The 20,994-nt window shown below is 44.2% G+C and overlaps 1 protein-coding gene across 3 annotated transcripts in view; it reads left to right on the top strand.

The window, feature by feature from the left end:
- The window catches only part of CSTPP1 (centriolar satellite-associated tubulin polyglutamylase complex regulator 1), a 204,619-nt gene that overhangs the window by 156,432 nt on the left and 27,193 nt on the right, over positions 1-20,994 (top strand). For all 3 annotated transcript variants that reach the window (XM_082340269.1, XM_082340270.1, XM_082340268.1), the window contains exon 4: positions 20,811-20,895. In XM_082340269.1, coding sequence (XP_082196395.1) covers positions 20,811-20,895 — 85 coding nt within the window. The remainder of the gene's footprint in view (positions 1-20,810; positions 20,896-20,994) is intronic.

The following is a 20,994-nucleotide window of genomic DNA, read 5'->3' as shown; positions in this document are numbered from 1 at the left end:
CGCTGGTCCGGGAAGATCCCACATGCTGTGGTGCAACTAAGCCTGTGCGCTGCAACTACTGAGCCTGTACTCTAGAACCTGCGTGCCACAACTACTGAAGCCCGCATGCCTAGAGCCCGTGCTCTGCAACAAGAGAAGCCACCACAATGAGAAGCCTGCGCACCGCAACGAAGAGTAGCCCCTGCTCACCACAACTAGAGAAAGCCCGCGCGCAGCAATGAAGACCCAGTGCAGCCAAAAATAAATAAATTTATGATGCGTGCCCTTTTTTCTCTAGTTCAACAGACCAAACACAAAGTAGTTCTCTGAAAGTGGAATCAGAGGACTTTAGAATTAATTTTTTTAATCAGAGCACCTCTTTGAAATTATTTTTAGAATGGAAACTTTCAGTAGATGTGTTTTCCTGTGTATATGAATTTGAGGTCAGTGGGATGTGTACTTTGAGGTTTTGTGTGTGTGTGTGTGTTGGGTAGCACTGATACTGATTTATCCAGCTCACCAGGCCAGTTCCTTTTATGATTAAGCACACACCTTGTGTGAGATCGGTGACTATGGGACACAAAGGAGCCGCCTGACTCTCAGGGCTGATTTGAGCCTATGATCCTAGCCTCAATTACACTGTTTCAACAACTGAACCCTGGTTTATTTCTCAATGTTCATACTATCAGCTTCTTTATCTATGATTTCCTCGAGGGCGGAAAGGAGACCCTGGTCCTTCATCAAATGGTTGTTATCACAAAAGCTATACCTGATTGTTTTTAAAGAACAACTCACAGTGAAAGAGTCTGAGAGTGAAACAGCCACTTATCTTTCTTCTCCTTTTCTCCTTGAAAACTCAGGGACCTTACTTGGTAATTTTTACTTAGGCAAAATGCCCAGGAATGTTTCCACAGAATAGCACCCAAAGCCCACCCATGCAGGAGCCCTTCCCGCCACCAAGGTAACCAAGACTGGGAAGCAATTGAAACTGGGCCTTCCTTTCCCAGGCCTGTGGCCGTCAACTTGGCTCAGAAAGAGGCAGACTGATGACTCTGTCTCCTCACCCAGTCACATTACCACACAGTTCTCATTTGAGCCTGAAGTCACATGGTTATGTCACTTATGGCCAAACAAGGATGCGCTGTTTCCAGTTCTTTGAACCCTGGGTTTGGCCTGGGCGTCCTTAGTCGAAACCATCAGCGCCCCCAAACCTGAAGCTTTTCCAGGGACAAATTGCATGCAGCGGTGGAGAGGGGGAGCGGAGCAGCGCAGTGGAGCCGCGGATGGGGCGCCGCCGGGACATTGGCGAGAGCCAAGGGGTTAGTTCATTGCTGCTTTGTATACTCAGGCGCACCAGAAAACTCAGATTAATAGGCTGTTTATTCTTCAGCATGTTCCGTGAATCAAAGGCTCTGGATGGTATTATCAAAGAGTGTTTGTGAGAGTGCCCTGGAACACTCCTCCTGGCCTCCGCTCACTGAAGAGGAACGACTGAGTCCTTTCATTTCCTGGGCAGCATCCCTCACGCTCACTGCTCACTGTAGTATAAATGTCTGCAGAGCCTTTGTTAGAAACAGAATCTTTTGTTCGGTCTCTATGAGGTCCCATTACCTCCAGCACCTTGGTCTGTTAGAGTCTAGTCATTTCACGTTCTTGTCTTTGAGCTACCTGAACCTGATGAATGCAACCACTTTATCTCAGGGAGGTTTTTTGGTTTGGGATTTCTGGGGGTTTTGGGTTGGCTCTGTTTGGCACCAGTTCTCTGTCTGGGCATTACAGTCATCTTTTATTTTCATGGTTATTTAAAGGAATTTTGCCAGGGGTGAAGAAAACATACACCTGAACCCTATTCTGTGAAGCAAATGACGAATATTTTTTTTTTTTTTTTTTTTGGCTATTAGAAGAGTCCCCTGAAATGTAATGAGGTTTCTTCAAACCTTGGAATTGAAACATGTCGATTATGGAGTTACTTCCTCCACCACCAACCCGCACAGTAGACATTTATGTCGGAGAAGGTCAAAAAATTAGGAGGAAACTGCTTCTCCACTCCCCCTCCCAACCTCTTGTCAGCAGCAGCCTGCTGTCACGTGAGGGATCGCTGTACCCTGTTCCCTCTAGCAGTTATACTTTTCCCGTGGCCTGGAAAATAATTGTATTTCAGGCCTTCCACGACTTTTGTGCGTGCACACACACACACACACACACACACACACACACACAACCACAACCCTCACAGGCATGCCCTTAACACAGAGGCATCCAGTGTATTGCAGAGGTGCTCGAAGCTCACTAATCACTATAGACGATGCAAACGCTCAGCACATTGCAGGCACCCATATATATCAAACAAACCCAGTACAAATCATAAGCAACAGTTTTGAATCTGGCACAACCTTAATTACCACAGAAAATGAAATTGGGGTCATATATCTGGGGCTGGAACTCTAGAAACCATCTGGCATCCTGTAGCCCAAGATTCCACCAGGGAGGTGCTCCTTGGAGGGAGCCCTTGGAGCACTCCACCTTGGGGCAGTGGGAGTCCTCTCGTCTAGAGGATGCTGTCCCCTCACTTCCCTCCAAAACCAGCACAGCTGTGTGGATGAGGACTATTTGTGATATATACACTGAGATCAAGATATATATACACACCCTGGCGTTCCGCCTGATTCCTTCTGTGAAGGCCATCTGTTTATCCAGTTCCAAATCCCAGAAGACAGTCACCAAAAAGTAAATAGTGAGAAGGGACAGGTTTTTTTTTTTCTTTCCTTCTAGATAAACATGTTCCAATGAACAAAACAGATTTTGCAAACACATTCTATCTGGTAAATCTTACCTAACAGCTGTGTGAGAAGGGCTTAGAGGGGAGAAGGATGAGGCATGGGAAATCTCGGACTTGATTAAGAGAATTAGAAAGTTCAGAAATCCACAAAGCAGGGCGGTTCAGTACTGTCTACTTCTTGTTAGATGGAAATTTGCTTCTTTATTCTATGCCCTCATCCCAAACCTGGGATCTGTGGTGGGCTTGCCGAAGATAAAGATCTGGCTCCAAATATCAGCTTCTTCAGCTGAAAAACCAATCTATCAAAACTTTATCTTTAGAGGACGTGTCCTGCCTTCTGACTGTACCCTCTTCCTCTCCCACTGACCCTGCTATCATCCACTTCAGCTCTAACGCTCCTCTGGAGTCAGACAAGGGAGTATTGCCCTAGAGCAGCCCATCTGGCCTGACTCTGCTTGGAAATGAGGGACTGAACTTAGATGAAGAACGGATTCTGAAGATCAGGGACAAGCACAAGAAATTGACCTTTTGCCTCAGAGGCGGCTGGATATTTGTGTGTGTCTGTTTGACGTTGAATTGGCTCACTGTACCATTCAGGAGTTGTTGTTGTTGTTTTTTTTTAATGCTCTCCTCACTCCTCAATTGCGGGTCAGATGCTTTGGATAATCTAGTGGAATTCTCTCTGCTTCACTGCTGGTTGCTGCCAGAAACAGAGTGCTAAATCCTGTCAGTTGGTGACTTGAAATGATGATGTGTGAAACAGTGCTGCAATTTGGACATCCTGCACTATTTCACACGGACTGCTTTGCCAATTAACCATAGTAGGGAAATGCAGCAACAAAGGGGGAAGGAGCCGTTTCTAGAGTCCTTGCCTTATCTTTCCTCTGGGATCAGAGTACCTACTTATGCTCCCAATCCTCCGCCAGTGCCAATATGTGTCTCCAGTAATCAGTGAGCCTTGGAATTACGTTTCGTTCAATATCATTCCTTTCCCAGGCCTCACAGAGCAATTTCTTTAACAGATTGTAACGTGCCAGAGACAGAGAAGTAGTATGTGTGTGCAGAGTAGGGAAATGGGAAGCAAAACACTCTTGCTGCTGGTTCCCATCTCCCGGCCTGTGCATGTGCTGTTTCTTCTTTCCCCAGATTGCATGCCTGGCTTCTTCTCATCTGGTTAGGCCCCAGCTCAAATGACACCTTCTCAAAGAGCTTATCCTTGACCACCCCATCTAGTATCTCACTTTCAGTCACTCCACATCACACCACCCTGTTTTACTTATGTCATCGCCCTTATCACTTTCTACAAGTATTTTATTTATCTCTTCACCCACACACACATACTGGAATGTAAGTTCCATGAAAATAGGGATTTTTGTCGTATGCATTGCTGTTTCTGCAGAGCCTAGCATAGCTCCTGGAACACAGTTGGCACTGAATATTTATTAACTGAATAAGTAGGTAGGAATGTAGCAATTAAGAACCCCCAAAGCAAATATATGGTTACTATCAGGAGATGGTGAAAGCAGACTGACAAATAGTTTGAGGAATGGAATAAAAATACAAGGTTTCTCATACTGGTTTTCATAATGGTTTCGATTCCAAACCGAATGTGTTGAGTTGAACATCACATAAAGTGAGTTGCTCTTCACTTCTTCTGACTCAGACTAAACTGAAAGTAACACCTAAGTTACCTATTGAGTAGGTTAGGTCAGGGTCATGGAGACCAAGCACTTCACCCTTCCTTGGCAAGCTGGCATAACTGAGGCCACAGAGGATGCCCACTTCCAGATTTCCACTGGATAGTACCTGGCTTAGCTTTCCCGAGGGCAGGTGCCAGAAGAAACTGGCACAGAAATGTAAAGCAGTTTAAAGCCCAGCCTGGGTATCTTTATCCGGCCTTTATTACACTCTTGCCTGCCTCCAGTTTCCAAAAAGACCACACCCCTCTCCAGAGCTCCGGGGCCCTGCAGGCAGCTCTTCCCACTGGGAGAGCCCTGGAGGGTGGGTGGGTGTGTCTTAGCGCTGACCTCCCCAGCTGTGAAACAGGAGGGCTGAGAGAACACATCCTTTTAGCCTGGCAGCCACATGGCACTCATCTCCTCAGAAGTCCTTTGCCGAATCGAGAAGTAATAGCTTCTCAGACGCTATCCTTTTTCTTGTTGGGGCAAGATCAGTGCCTAGTGTCAGGAGAGAGATATTAAAGATTAAAGAGCCTCCTCCACCAGGAAACGGGATAGTTTTGCCTGAATCTCTTAATTTGCTTTTCCCCCCATACAAGTGCATTCATGTTGCTGGGCTCCCTGGCTTACTCCCCAGCAGTTTGTAGTCATTATTCTCCTGACTTTGTGGTCTCATTGATATTAGAATGTTTTTCATCTGCTGTGATGCTTCCACGCTCCACTGCTTTTTCTCTTGCCTTACTAACGACTCTTCTGTTGATTTCAGCCTTTAGCCAAGCCCACCCCATCCACACCCCACTCTTTCCCTGTCTTTTATTGAAGCTATGTTGACTTTGTGTGTCTCTGTTAGTTCAGTTTTCTGAGCACCTGCAGAGCATTAACCATCTCTACTTGCTGCTGGGGATCACCCAGGCCTTTGATCTGTTTGATTTCTGTACTTTTGGAAATGTTGAAGGATTCTGTAACCCCACCAAAGTACATAAAACCTGCTATAGTCCCTGTAGCCTGACCTTCCAGACTAGCTCTGCTTAGGGACCAGAAGATGTTAATGTAAATACAGATGTAGATACCGTCCATTAAGTGTTTACTATGTACCATGTACTGTTCTAAGCACCTAACATGACTATCTTATTTAATCCTTACGTGTAGGCCTAAAAGGCCACACATGAACTGGTCCCAGTTATTTCTCCAACCCTATTCCTTAGTCCTTTCCCTCTTGTTTTCTTGGCCGTAGCTACACTGGCTTCTATGCTGTACTTCTTACCCAGTAGGTATGTTCCCTCCATATAGCCTTTGCATTGGCTATTCCCTCTACCTGGACTGCTTTTCCCTCAGATGTCTGCCTAGGTTACTTTTTAACTTTCTTCAAGTCTTTGCTTAGGCATTACCTTCTTCATGAAACTGAACTAGACTCCTTTCTATAAAACGATGCCACCACTACTACCTCACACTCCCTATTCGACTTGCTCTATTCTATTTTTTCCATTAAACTTATCAATAACTTACTATATAGTTAATTATTTTGTTTATCTGTCTTCTCCAATATAAGGTAAGCTTCAGGAGGGCAAAGAACTTGTCTATTTGTTCCCTAATATATCCTAAGCACCTAATAGAGCAGTATCTGGCACACAATAGATGCTCTATAATTCCTGGTGAACTTCGTCCCTTCAAGAACCATGTGAGGTAGGTGTTTCTGTTATTTCCATTTTAAAGATGATGGAATTGAAGCTCAGAGAATTTAAGTAACTAATTTGCCCCCACATCACTCAGCTATTAAGTAGTGGAGCTGGGATCTGAAGCCAGGATTGACTAACTCCAAAGAATGTGCTTTCAAGCACTAGGTCAATAGTTCTCAAAAAATTTTTCTTTTAATTTTTTGGCCATGCCAAGCAGCATGTGGAATCTTAGTTCCCGGAACAGGGATGGAACCCACACTCCCTGCATTGGAAGCGTGGAGTCCTAACCACTGGACCGCCAGGGAAGTCCCATCAAACTTTGGTATACATAAATTCACCTGAGCTATTTGTTTAAATGCACATTCACACATCCTAACCCTGAGGATTCTGATTCAGATTCTGTAGGTCTGGGATATAGATGATCCGTGAACCATCCTTGGAGGTACATTGGGATATACTATGTTACCTTTAAGGGCTTGGGATCTATGTAAGGAGGCATAGAGATAAAGTCCATGGAACATTTTCTAAGTGCCCACTATGTACCAGTCCCTGTGGCACATAAAATCCTCACTCTCAAGATTCAATCTTTTGGTGGTAATGGGGCAAACAGACACATATATCATTAATAAATCATGGAATACTTAAAAGCACATGCTTTAGATTCAGGCAGACCCATGGTTCAAAGCCTGAATGGCAAATGACTTAACCTCCCTGCATCTGCAAGTAAAATGAAAACAACAATATTTACCTAATAGGACCGTTATGAGGGATTAAATGAGGTAATGGGTGTATAGGACTCAGGAAGGTAGCTTAAAAACAAATAACCAACACCAGGATAAATAAATGGCTCAGAAACAGTAAATATAGAAAAACTCAGAAGAAGAGTTTTACAGTTTTACAGCCTACTGTTTTATACTTAGAGTACCAAAAATTTTTGTTGTTTGTAATGTACATGGAAATCTTTTCAAAATATATTTGTATGTATCTATATAGAGATATAGATATAGGTATAAAATACTGTTCCCTGCATTCTTAAATAGAACTTATCTTGGCATCTAAGTATATACTTATAAATTGTGTTATGCTGGAAAACACTGCTGCCGTCAGAGCTTATTGAAGTGTACCCTAAAAGCATCGATTGTATTTTAAATATTTTTTCCTGCTTCTCTATCGTGTTTCTATCATGCTGTTAATGCCTAATTTCTCATTGCTGTCCTTGCACCTGCCTGTTATAGTTCCTTTTCCTCTCCCAGGTTACTTTGTCTAGTCTGTATTGGGTTTAGAAACTAGATGGCCAAGCTTATTACAACTGCGAGCATAATCGGGACATTTCTCAGAAGCCTGTAAGTTAACCACCTAAGCTTTAGTGTGCGAACTTGATGACACCTGTCTTGCCTACTTAGAGGCTTATTGGCATTTAGACATTTGAGATTGCCTATTAGTTAAGTTTTAAATACGTTAGGTATTATTGTGTAGGGTACAGACACCTGGAAAATCCATTTTCATTGTTCTCAGCATTGGAAGTTAGTCCATTTTGTAGCTCCATAACTTGAAAGAGCCTTGGGAATCACAGGATCATAGATCTGGCCTTTTGCTGTCAAGTAGGTAACTGATTGTTATCTCCATTTTACAGATAAAGAAACTGAGGCCTAACGAGTAAGTAGCCTGCTCAAGTGAGGTAGTCCAGCAGAGCCAAGGCAGGGTTCCAAGTCTCTGAGCCTTCCCTTCTGCTCAGGCACACTGTTCCCAGGAGGAGACAGAGAATCACCTTAGGTTGTAGAAAGGAAGGAAAACCATCAATAACTATGACTAAAGAAAAATGAAGTCTGATTAGCATTGTAACTAATCAGTTTTAGCCCTGACTTTGATAGGTGTTTTTCCCCCTACCCCTGCCCTCATTTGAAGGGATGTATAATCTTATTGTGCCCCCATTCGGCCCGAACTGTGAGCAGGTATTGATATATAAGGAAGGGCCAAGGGGCATTATAATAAGATCCAGAAGCCTGTAAAGGATTTTAAAAGATGATTATCAGCTTTTCAAACTCTTTTCATTATGGACAAAACAATGTGATTTAGAGAGGGCAGATAGAGCCACTGAGAATGAGGGACATGGAAATAGGTTTCTGAAGGAAGATGCAGAGTTGACTGGCTGCATCTTCTTGCTTGCTGGCTGGGTGGTTGGCTGGCCTGCTTGCTTGCTTTTTTTTTTTTTTTTTTTTTTTTTTGGCTGCATTGAGTCTTTTCTCTAGTTGCGTGGCTTCGTGCGGGCTTTCTCTAGCTGCGGCGAGCGGGGGCTACTCTTTGTTGCGGTATGCGGACTTCTCATTGTGGTGGCTTCTCTTGTTGTGGAGCATGGGCTCTAGGTGCTTGGGCTTCAGTAGTTGCAGCATGCAGGCCCTAGAGCGCGCAGGCTTCAGTAGTTGTGGCATGCAGTCTCAGTAGTTGTGGCATGCAGGCTCAGTAGTTGTGGCTCGCGGGCTCTAGAGCACAGGCTCAGTAGCTGTGGCTCACGGGCTTAGTTGTTCCACGGCATGTGGGATCTTCCCGGACCAGGGCTCGAACCCATGTCCCCTGCATTGGCAGGCGGATTCTTAACCACTGCGCCACCAGGGAAGTCCCAACAGAGGCATTTTGAACCCAGGCCTGTCTTAATTCCAAATCTCATGTCCTTAGTTATTATGTATACTGCACTAGCAGACAATAACATGGGTTTCATAGCATCCCCACTCTTCTAGCAAGTTATGTGCTCCCTAGATGCAAATTATGTCCTACCTGTTCTTTAGGCTACTGCCTTAACCACAGAGAATTACAATTAAAGAATCCTAGAATATTAGACCCAAATAGAACCCTGAGAATTATTGAGACAAAAAATTTGCAATTTTTTATAGTTCTGAACGGTCTTGCTTTTTTAAGACCTGTTGATGTCTTCCCACTGCTCATACTTTTGTCTTCTTAATTTTTTAAATGGGTTATACATGAACATGACAAAATTCAAAAGGTATAAATCTTACATACTTTAAAATATATTTAACTTAGTCTAATCGACCCCGATCATTTGCGTGTGAGGCATGACAGAGGAAGAAACTGAGGCGTAAAGAGCTGGTGCCCAGTTGAAGGCCACCCATCAATGGGCAAACCAAGTACCTGATCCAAACTCCGGTGAGTAAGACCAGACTTTGTCTTCTAGAATACTTATGCCTAAAAGAAATTGGGTAGGTTTATCCTTTGATGTCACTGGGGTATTTTTCACCTTTTTCGTTTCCTTTTGTATACCTGCCAGTCCCACTGAAAGATAAGCATCCGAGTTGAGAAAGCCTAACCATTGTATCATTTCCCAGGATGGAGAGCCGCTAGCATTTGGTTCACATTTTTATTAAAGTAAGGTGAGTGATTCACTCACATTACAGGCAAAGAATCTTTTACCAGGAAAACCATACTTTGAAAAACAAAGCCGATGGCTTTAAGGAACAGAAACTGCTAACATCAATTTCCTTTCCCATCCAGTCCCAAAAAAGTCAGACACTCTCTGTGTCTAGCTGCCTCTTTCTCTTACCCACACATACACATATAATTATAGATATGTTACGTTATATACGCCCACAAACGACAGAAGACAGCAGGAAAGACAAAGGTGGATTCATCTGAAGAAATGTATGTGTTGTCTACATCCAACCCTCTATCTGGTTCCTGCTGTTTTTTGTTCCTGAAGTCTATTTTTTTAGTTGATGGGTAGCCATAAATCCATCATCATTGGTGGAAGTTAGTGGATTCTGACAAGAGAACAGGCTGTGGTCTTTATAAATACGCCTACATGCTGGCAACAGCCTTCCCATACTCGCACAATCACTGAGGACCAGGGAACTTAGATTGTTTTTTATTTTTAGTCTGTCTTGGTTCAGCTCACCCTCAGTGAGTAACTCTGTTAGCCACTGCTTCTTATTATGTTTATTTAGAAAAGAAGGAAAATGCATTTGAAGCAAAACAAATGCATAATCTGTTCCACTTCTTATTTATTCTATGGCTACTTTGGACAGTGGAAAGCCCAGAGAAATAATAACTTTTATTGGTTTTTGTTTTCTGTGGCTTGCTTTCTCAGACAAGTCCTCATCAGACAGTTTTGCTGATAGCTTATAAAACTCCATGCCAACTATCAGCCTCATTTTAAATTGGAAAGGAAAAAGGTAGTTGGAAGTATTTTTTATGTACATTAAATATACATTTCTCTTGCTAATCTGTGTCTGGTCCTGTTAACATTGCAGATACAGGCTAATAATGACTTTAAATGTTTATTGTTTTTGTTATCCCTTCTCTATTTTCTTATAGAGATTAGCAGCAAGTCACCAAAAATAGAAAGCCTCTGTCAGTTTGTTTGGAGGGCAACAAGGAAGCTGGGAGCCAGATAGACTACATCTGACCCTGGAGTCAGCCTAGGAGAAAGATGATAGAAAGAGGTGGAATAGCTGGTGGCAGATTTCAATAGTGACAGTAATGATAATAATAGCATTTGCAGCTAACATTTACTGCATTCTCACTATGGAATTCGCTATGCTAGGTGTTTTTCATCCATAGAAGAAATAAAAGCAGGCTGAGTTCCCAGGGTCCCAGGGACCATATGGCAAGAAAGAAAAAGACATCACAGGGAACTGGCCTATGTAATAGAAAGAGGCCTTGCCCTGGAATGGGAAGGCTTGATCTGATCCTGGCTCTAACATTTACTTGGTGATTTTATCCCTTACTGAGGTTCATTTTCCTTGTCTATAAAAATGGGAATATTTTTATTCGCATTTTCCTCTCTCTGCCCCACAAACTTCTTATGGAGATCAAAAGTGATAATGCATATGAAAACAGTTTGCATAATTATACAGTGTCTTTATAAATATGACTCAGCATTACTTTTAATAGTGAGAAGAGAGAGGATTGGCAGTGCACTGACTATCAAGGAAGGTGGTGTACACCTGCCTTCAGGCAGGAAGTCTGTTATTCACTTGTCAATAAGAACAAAGGAAGCAAGATAAAATAATTATGAGATAAGGAATAAGATTATTCTAGCCACCCACTGGCTGGAGCTGGAGAACTTCCATGAACTGTGCCTTTTGTTATGCAGGTGCAATCCCACCTGTGTGCCTCAAACACAGGAGAGTAATAGCAAGAGTAGGTACTCTTTATTGAATGCTTGCCCTGTGCCATATTCTAGCACTTTAAGTTTACTACCTCTCTCGTTTTTTTAATCGTCTCTTTTAATCCTCTCAAAAACTCTTCATGATTAGTATTAGTATCATCTTTATTCATATTCATGTGATGATTATTATTATTCACTTTCATTTCTAATTGGCTTGCTCAATGCCACATGGCTAGTTTAAGAACCAGGATTTAGATCCTCGTCGGCTGATTCAGGAGCCTGCACTCTTAGTGAGGCACTATATAAGACCCACTTAGGGGTCAGGGCCAGTGGGGTTTTCTTTTTTTTTTTTTGGCCACGTTGGGTCTTCGTTGCTGTGCGCGGACTTTAGTTGCAGCAACTGGGGGCTGCTCTTCGTTGTGGTGCACGGGCTCCAGGCACGCGGACTTCAGTAGTTGCAGCACGCTCAGACTCAGTAGTTGTGGTTCGCGGTCTCTAGAGCACAGGCTCAGTAGTTGTGGCGCACGGGCTTAGTTGCTCCGCGGCATGTGGGATCTTCCCAGACCAGGGATCAAACCCGTGTCCCCTTCATTGGCAGGCGGATTGTTTGTTTGTTTTTTTATAAATTTATTTGTTATTTATTTATTTTTGGCTGCGTTGGGTCTTCGTTGCTGTGCACGGGCTTCCTCTAGTTGCGGCGAGCAGGGGCTACTGTTTGTTGCGGTGCGCGGGCTTCTCATTGCAGTGGCTTCTGTTGTTGCAGAGCACGGGCTCTAGGCACGCGGACTTAAGTAGTTGTGGCTCGCGGCTCTAGAGCGCAGGCTCAGTAGTTGTGGCGCACGGGCTTAGTTGCTCCGCGGCATGTGGAATCTTCCCGGAACAGGGATCGAACCCGTGTCCCCTGCATTGGCAGGCGGATTCTTAACCACTGCACCACCAGGGAAGTCCCGGGCCAGTGGTTTTTAAACAGTCCTCTCTAGAGCCCAGAGTTTAAAGCAGTGCCTCAGGCCTTCTCCCGCAGCCTCCTCATCCCCACACCTCTAGCCTCGGTGAAGGCTATTGAGGACAAAGTTGGGTAAGAAGAGGTTTGTTTTTATCTATGTTATACATTAAGGTTCCTTATAAAATTTCCATTTTTTTTTTTTAATTTATTTATTTTTGACTGTGTTGGGTCTTCGTTTCTGTGCGAGGGCTTTCCCTAGTTGCGGCAGGCGGGGGCCACTCCTCATCGCGGTGCCCGGGCCTCTCACTATCGTGGCCTCTCTTGTTGCGGAGCACAGGCCCCAGACGCGCAGGCTCAGTAATTGTGGCTCACGGGCCTAGTTGCTCCGCGGCATGTGGGATCTTCCCAGACCAGGGCTCGAACCCGTGTCCCCTGCATTGGCAGGCAGACTCTCAACCACTGCGCCACCAGGGAAGCCCATAAAATTTCCATTTTTAAAAAGTGTATCTGTTTAGGGACTTCCCTGGCTGTCCAGTGGTTAAGACTCCACGCTTCCACTGCAGGGGTCCCGGGTTCAATCCCTGGTCGGGGAACTAAGATCCTGCATGCCGTGCAGTACAGCAAAAAAAAAAAACAAAACAAAAAACCTTCCAAAAAGTATACATGTTCAAAAATTTTGTTCAGCCCTCACATACCACGACATCCTTATTTTATAGGTGAGAAACTGGAGGTCCAGAAAACCTGTGGCCGGTATCAGGTAATTAGTTCTTTGCAGAACTCAGACCAAGTTCTTTTTAAAATGCTACCTCTGTTTCAAAAATTGAGTGAGGTATTCCAGATACACCACCATTGAGGGGGCAGGATTTTCCTCTCACCTTTACTTCCCGTGAGGGGGGAATTAAGTTCATTGTCCAGCTCTTGTGCCTGTTTGACCGTTTCTGTTCAGTTAAGAATAGGAGCAGGTCACAGGAGGTTACGGCAGCACCTGCTTCTTCCTGGATAAAAATTACACCTTAGCTCTGAAATCTCTGCTTCCAAGGGCACACCCTGTCCTCCCATTTCCAAACAAAAATGTGAAGGAGCAGCACCTGAGAGGGCTGGACTAGTTGGCCTCTGGATTAGAGTGCGAATGGTAGTGCAATGCTAGGCTTGAAAGAACTTCCTCGGTGGGCTGCTGGGCCCTTTGGGAGCTTATGGTGCCAAGATCCTGCTCTACATTTTAGTGTCCAAAGCTGCCTCCATCCCTCTGTAAACTGTCAGGAGACTGTGCCTGTGCCAGAGTAGCTAGCCCTGTCGCTACTGGAGAGAGACTTTCTTTCCTGCTGGCTGGGGCCTCCTTCCATAATGCCACGTGGCTTCCCACCCTGGGCATGTGCAGCCTGTTGTGTTTCATGTTATCAAAGCTGTCTAAGACAGTGCCTCCCCCCAGAACCAAGCCTTGCCTTGGTCCTCCAACTCTCAGGAGCCTTTCAGGATGTACAGAAGAGAGGGTAACACCCCAAGGTGTATACACAGTACAGAGGGTTCTTACATATCAGCCCAGCCCACTGGTTCAGTCCCACAGTGGTGGCTGGAGATGGCCATGGTTAGCCCCAAAACCTGATCAGATTGCCATTATGTGCCACACACAATCCCTGGGGAAGAATTTTCAGACCCTGATCAGAAATGCTCACATTTCTTTAAACCTTTGTATAATATAAACAGTTCCTGGGGAGTTTCTTTTATTCATTCTAAAAATTGCCATGAAATTGTTATTATATCTGATTTAGTACTTTGCCTAGAACATATATACTGGCCAAAAAGTAATAGTCACTTGATGTTGGGCTTAGTCATAATCAAATATAAAAACTAAAGAGTCTGGCTTTCTGCCCCTGTTTGAACACACTACACATACTCTGGGGAGTAATGAGTTGGCAAAGGATAGTGTTAATAATGGCCCCACAGGTGTCATTGGAAGCCATTGCTTCTCATTCCTTTTGTAAAATCATTTCCATTTCAGTAAACTAATTATCATTTTCCTCCATTTACAATATAAAACAACAGTGCTGTCAAAGAAGATAAAATTTAAGAACACAGTCTGCTCTTCTTCTGGGGTTTTGCTCGACAGGAACATGGCCCTAGGATGTGAGCAATCTTCCTGTGACTTTTGGTACCAAGTGCCACATGGGGAGTGAAGCTGTCAGATGTCTGCCCCCTTCCTTTCCCCTCCCCCAACTCTCCCCGTCTCCCTTCCCCTCCTTGCATAGTAACACTGAGATATTTACTCAGCTGTGGACTGGTACCAAAGCCTCAGTGCCCTGGGGAAAGGAAGGGGTGGTATGGTCATGCCCTGAATTACCCATGTCCTTCCGAGCATCTCTTGGCAGAGCAGCCTGGCTGGGGGTGAGTGTCATTTGGAATGAGCCTTCACAACCCCTGCATAAAAGAATATAAAAACAATTGCAGCTGAAAATTGGAGAGTCCACTCATGGGCTGTGGTGTTCTCTGGCCTCTGTGGTAGTTCCTATTGAGATCATGCAGCCAACCAACTAGAGGTTGTTGAGTCCTCTGGGATTCTCCGTGGCTTGGTAGCATTTCATTATCTCCGGCTCCAGTCTCAGCACTAGCTCACTCAGCCCTCAGCATGAAGGCAGTCATGCAAATGAACTCAGACTAAACCCCAGTTCATCCTCCAGAGTTTTGGAGGTAAAAACCCTTGATTCGGGCTTTGGGGAAGGCTTCTCTGAGTAAGGAACAAAGGTATGGCCCTCATTCCTTCCATCTGGCACTCCTCCACTGGTCTCTTTTAGTGACACCATTCTGACCCTGGAAAAGGCACCGTTTCCTAGGAAGAGCAGGACGCCTCTGAATCTTCAACCACACACTGCCGCAGTTCTTCTGAGCAAACGTGTGGACACACGTGGTGGTCTGAGAGGAGGATGTAGAGATGACTAAGCTGCCCCCGCAGAGCTTCAGAGACCAGAATTTCCACAGCAAGAAGGCAGACCAGATGTAGAAAAGATAAGAGAAGGTCTTCAATCCTTCTTTTCCAAGAAAGGAGGAAGTGAGAACGAGTTAGCCCTTGAATATATTGGGCCTCAGTAATTTGTGACAAGATTAGTTTTCTTAGCCAAAATAACCTCATCCATCACTCTCTAGGATTAGAGTAGGGCTAGCCAAGAAAAGAATATTTTGAGTCAGGAGTTGGTTATCTTGAAAACTCCAGTATTCATTTTAGAGTTGTAACAGTAGTAAAATGAATCACTAAGAAGTAAACCCTAGGCGGCTTCTGATTTTCATGGTAAAATTGGTGATCTATTCCAATGAAAATAAATATTCGAGTTGATTGGATTGAGCACCTGATAAGAAAGTGCTAGGAGTCAGCAAGGCCATGGAATGTAGTTATACCTTCCATAATGTATTGAGTTCACTGAGAGCTGTGGTACCTACCAACCAGGATGTTTTCCATTTTCAGCACTTTACAGCTCCTGGCACCTCCTCACACTGCCCTAAACTTATAGTCATGCCTCCTGTGCCTGGAGATCCCCCATCTCTGTGTTCACACAGTGACCAGAAACTCGTCCCTCCGAATTGTCATCTGGGTCACTGTGCGGTGCATGTTTTTATTCAATCATTCCTTCAACAGATATTTACTACTATATGCCAGGCATTGTGCTGAGGGCTTTAGTTAAGGCCAAAGATGCCTTAATTTCAGGACTTCAAGTTTTAATCAGTTAATAATTATTAAACAATTCTCCCATTTATTGAGCATTTTGCTAACTTTTCAGAAAAGTTCCTTATATACAAATCACCTCATTTGATTTTTACAACAATCACATTAGGTAGGTACTGTGATAAGTCATATTTCTAAGAGGAAACCAAGGTTCAGAAAAATTGTCTAACTTGTCCAAGTCATACTGGTGGTAAGGAGTGGAGGCCGGGTTTTGAAGCCAGGTCATCTGATTACATAGTCTGGGCTCTGCACTAACACAACTGCCCTGCCCACCTGGAGGGTATCTGTATGTTTAACTTAGATATTGGGTTGGCCCAAAAGTTCGTTCGGGTTTTTCCGTAAATGTTACAGAAAAACCCAAACGAACTTTTGGGTCAACCCAATAAGTCTTTAACTTAGATGTAAAGTTTGTCAATCACCTGGCATAAACAATCCTATCATCAGAAGTCAAGTCCCCCACTAACCAGCCAGATCACACCTGCTAGAGTAGAACTTGCAGGACCTTTGGAGCTAGACAGGCGTATGTCTGAATCTCAGTCCTCCCTCCTCTTACTAGTTCTGTCTCCTTGAAAAAGTAATTAACCTTAAAGAAACCCTAGTTCCTTTATTTCTTAAAATAATAGTAGCAAATACTAACAGAGCACTTATGATGGGCTATTATTCTTAGTTCTTAACATCAGCTCACAACAACTGAATGATGTTGGTACCATCATTATACCCACTTTACAGATGGGGAAACTGAGGCATAGAGCACTTAAAGGTCAGTAATTTGAAATCAGTGGCAAAGCTTGGATTTGGACTCAGGCAGTCTAACTCTAAAGTCCGTGCTATGAGCCACAATGCTGTACTGTGCTGCCTCCTGAGATGATAGGATTGAGGGTGTAGAAACCTCTGGTCCAGAGCCACACAGTCAATGGAACTATTACAAGGTTTAGAATAAGAAAATTTAACAGCTCTGACCACCCACAAAAAGAGAAGCACCAATTTGTGGGGAGTGTTCTGATTTTGATCTTATACCAGAGTCGTCTTATGTCTTTGCCTTTGAACTTTCAGGACCTGCTGGCTGAAGCTTTCCTAATTGTGGGGGGATTCCTTTAGAGAAGGCATCTGTTGGTACACACCGCTTACCTTCCCTGCACCTGCCAGGATGGAGAGCACCGGCAGGTGGGAGGGGATGAGAAATGGCAGTGTAGCCACCAGCACAGGTGTACTCATCCCCCACCTTCCCATGGCCTCCGGCTCAGCAAAGGCTGTGGTGCTGGAGCTGCAGTCTTTCCTGTTGACAGTAATTAGAGCCTTTCAGACTTGATTTCTTACATGAAAAAATCCCAATTCACTTGAATTGTCTCCTTGATCCAGTTCACCTGGAGCTATTTAGTTCCTGCAGTTTGTTTGGGGAGGAGAACAAGCTATTAAGCCTTCACACATTACGGTTGATAAGATCAAGGTGCTGAAAATGTTAGTTGGGTAAACTTTGGAGCCAGACTGCCAGAGTTTGAATTCCAGTTCCAGCAGTTAAGCATGATCTGAGTTTTTGTGTCTGTGAAATGGGGATAACCATAGTGAAGATTAGATAAGATGAGATGGCACAGGTAAAACCCTTGGAAGATCAGTGTCTGGCTCATAGTAAGTGCTCAATAAATGTTAACTGTTAGTATTATTATCATTATTAAGCCCATCCAGCCCTTAGACCCCAGCCTAGGATCTTGCTCTGGGAAGCCAAGTCCCCTTCCTGTCCCCCAGGCTCTGGAGCCTTCTCTCCTCACTTACCAGATGATTCCATCTCTCTACGCCTCCACGTCCTTATCTGTGAAATGCGGCTGGGAATACTAGCGTCTACTTTGTGAGGTTGTTGTGAAGGTTAAGTGAGCTAATTCAAAGCCTGAGCACAGAGCTCAGTGACCAGTCAGTCTCACTACTGTTATTCCTGAAGCACAAAGGGCTGCCTGGAAGGCAGATCTTTGAGATCTTGGAGAGCTCTTAGAGCCAAAGGACCCAAAATAGGCAGGAGCATTTAGGGTTAACCAATGCCTGAGTGTGAGCCTCAGGAGCTGGGGAGACCGCTGGCTTGTTGGGAACGGAGGAGGCATTAAGTGAATGCAGACTGCAGAAGAGTATTCAAAAACAGGTTCGGCTCAAGCAATCCGACTGAATTTTCAAGGCAGAAAAATTTTAAAGGGGTTTAAGCATTTACACTCAGCAGGAAGCACCTTCCTCCTCTCCTGCCTTTGCCCCCAGGATTTAAAAACAAAACAAAATAGCTCCTGTTGTTTGGTGTTACTATGTTCTAGACGTTCTGCTGAGTACTTTATAGACATCATCTTTTTTGATCTTGACTTCAACCCTTAAAGGTAGGTGTCATCATGCCCATTTTACGGATGAGAAACTGAGATTTAGAGAGATTGAGCAATTTGCCCAAGGTTGCATACCTGGGAAATTGCAGAGCCAAGATTTGAACCCCAGCCAGGGGGACAGGAGGAGGACAGCTCCCATTTGTTCATCCGTGTTCTGATTTTGGAACAACACTTACGGCTCACCATTCTCCCAAATACCCACTGTACAACCCAGGAGTTTCTCCAAGTGGCAGATGCCTCTCCCTTGAAATTATCTGGCCTTGATATTATCCCACTTCTACTTTAATAGAACTGCTGTCTTCCACAGTTAAACTGACCAAAGTTGTTTATTTGCCTGCACTTCCCGTTCATCTCTTTATCTGACTATCTTCCTCACTTTACGTTTGGGATAGTCAAGTTCCAGAAGTGGTGAACAGGATGTATTCTGTTTTTCTGATGTATTTAGTATTTCCAAGAACTGTTGTTGCATTGGAGAAGTACAAAATTATTTTTGTAAATCGTTCTTCTACCCTTAGGAAGCAAGTATTTGAAGCACATGAGTTAGAATATCATCAAGAACCTAGAGAGAGCTGAGGGTCTGGAAACCAGGAGGCTGAGATCGATTCCCAGCATTGTCTTTCTTGATTGAACAAGGGGGTCATACAACTCTCTCTCGGCTTCTCATTTTCCTTTACCCTGTTTATCTTCCCAAGGATATCTTGTAGATAATTTGGGGGATAAATATGAATAACTGTGAAATACTTTGACCCCCCCTAAGAATGGTATCAGATCCATCCACCAAATCTTAGCCTAGAAAAGCGTTAATGGGGACTCCCTGGTGGTCCAGTAGGTAAGACTCCAAGTTCCCAATGCAGGGGGCCTGGGTTCAATCCCTGGTCAGGGAACTAAGATCCCGCATGCATGCCGCAACTAAGAAGCCCTCATGACGCAACTAAAGGTCCCACGTGCTGCAACTAAAGATCCCACATGCCGCAACGAAGATCCCGCGTGCCGCAGCTAAGACTGAGCGCAGCCAAAATAAATAGATTAATTAATTAATTAATTTTAAGAAAGAAAGGAAAAAAAGCATTAATGATTCAAAGATAGAACTTTCCTTTATTTAGTACCTGCCAGAACTCACTTCTGTCTATACAGGGGGTTTTGAAGTGAGAATAAAGTGGGAACATATTAGATTCAGTGGCTTTTCTCCCTTTCGTCTTTCCTGTCCCTCACCCCAAGTCTGCGAGCCCACAAGTGGCTATTACTCCTTCCCTTGAAGAACAAAACCTCCTACTAGGCTGTGCCCTAGGTCAGACGAGTGAGGAGAGGGAAGTGCACACCCCATTGTGGCTAAGATGAAGGCCGCAAAAGCCATCTTGATCCTTTGACCTACATTGACGCTGAGTCTGTCGCTTTGGTGTCCCTGACTTTGGCAGTGTGGTTAGTCTAACTCTATGCCCCCACCTTGAATTGAGCCTTGATGAAAAAGTAGTAGGAACCCAGGCCTGTCCCTGGGGATTTGGGGGTTTTATCTTGGAAAAGCATCAACCAAACTATCAGGGACAGGAGATCTGGATTCCTGTGGCTTGAGCTAACTTAGGTCCAAAGAAACCAAGTGCCTGTGATCATCATGTTCATTCCCCAAATGTGGCCATGCCCTCTGGATTCCCTTCTCTCACTCATGCTCCCAGTTAGGAGGGCTTCTGGGTTGCTTGATCTTGCTTTACCATCAGCACGTCGTTCCATATTTGAGATGCTTTGGTATATGGAATACTTGTGGATCGCAGCTGCCTGACTGATCTAAAATCTCTTGGCTTTGGGACATGCAGTAACAAAACAACTTTTAAGCATCAGTGTATTTCCTCTCCCTTGGCATTCTATAAACCCCCCTGAGATTTACCTCTCTGGGTTTTCTACTGGGCCACAGAGCCTCATCCTGGCTCATCTCTCCCAAAGCACTGCTTCTGTATATCAGGAGTCATTTGGTTGCCTTGATTGTATATCTTGGATCTTTGTCTTGGCTTCCTATAATAGGATGACCAGATTTGTGTGCAGGCATCCAAAAGGAGCCAGCCTGCACAATACTGGATGACAGAGTAAGAAGGTCTGTGGGTTGCTATGCTGTATTCTTCTCCTCCATACATTGCAAGACTGCATTTGCCTTAGTACTGCCTGCAGATATTCTGTGGATGGTCTTTGGGCATGTTGTGGTGAATGTTACCATGCCAGAGAATTTCAGCAAACTTAGCCAGCACTGAAATGACTCACTCTTGTGGATTTTCATACATAAGAAGGCTAATAAAGTTACCCCTCTAATTCCCCCATCTTACCCGACCGTCTTTCAAACCAGTGAAGCTCCTTAGGCCAAAGTGTTGTAGCTGGGTGCCTCCCATCCAGGAAAAACTTTGTAGAAATATTGATCTTAAAATCTCACCCTTGGAGGGTTAGTGGCTAATGCAGCCTTAACACTGACTCACCTTTAAAAGAGCAGCTCTACTGAGAGTAGGTCTGAAACCCATGAAATGACCAAAAAGACAGCAGTGACTTCACATGCAGAGATCTAATGTGTTCCTATCCATTTCCACTCCAGATTTGCTGACCATGAGGGAATATCACTGCTTGCTGCAATTACTGTGCCCAGATTTCCCGCTGGAGCTCACTCAGAAAGCAGCCAGGTATGTCTCCTGGGCTTTTGAAGTCAACTCAGCCCCCTCTTTGGCCCGGGCTTCTGAGAGAAACCTGAAATGTATACAAACAAACATACCATTAGGGGA

Source organism: Balaenoptera borealis (assembly GCF_965194805.1).
Source record: "Balaenoptera borealis genome assembly, chromosome: 11".
Classification (NCBI taxonomy): Eukaryota; Metazoa; Chordata; class Mammalia; order Artiodactyla; family Balaenopteridae; genus Balaenoptera; species Balaenoptera borealis.
This window is presented reverse-complemented; position numbering and strand designations above follow the sequence as displayed.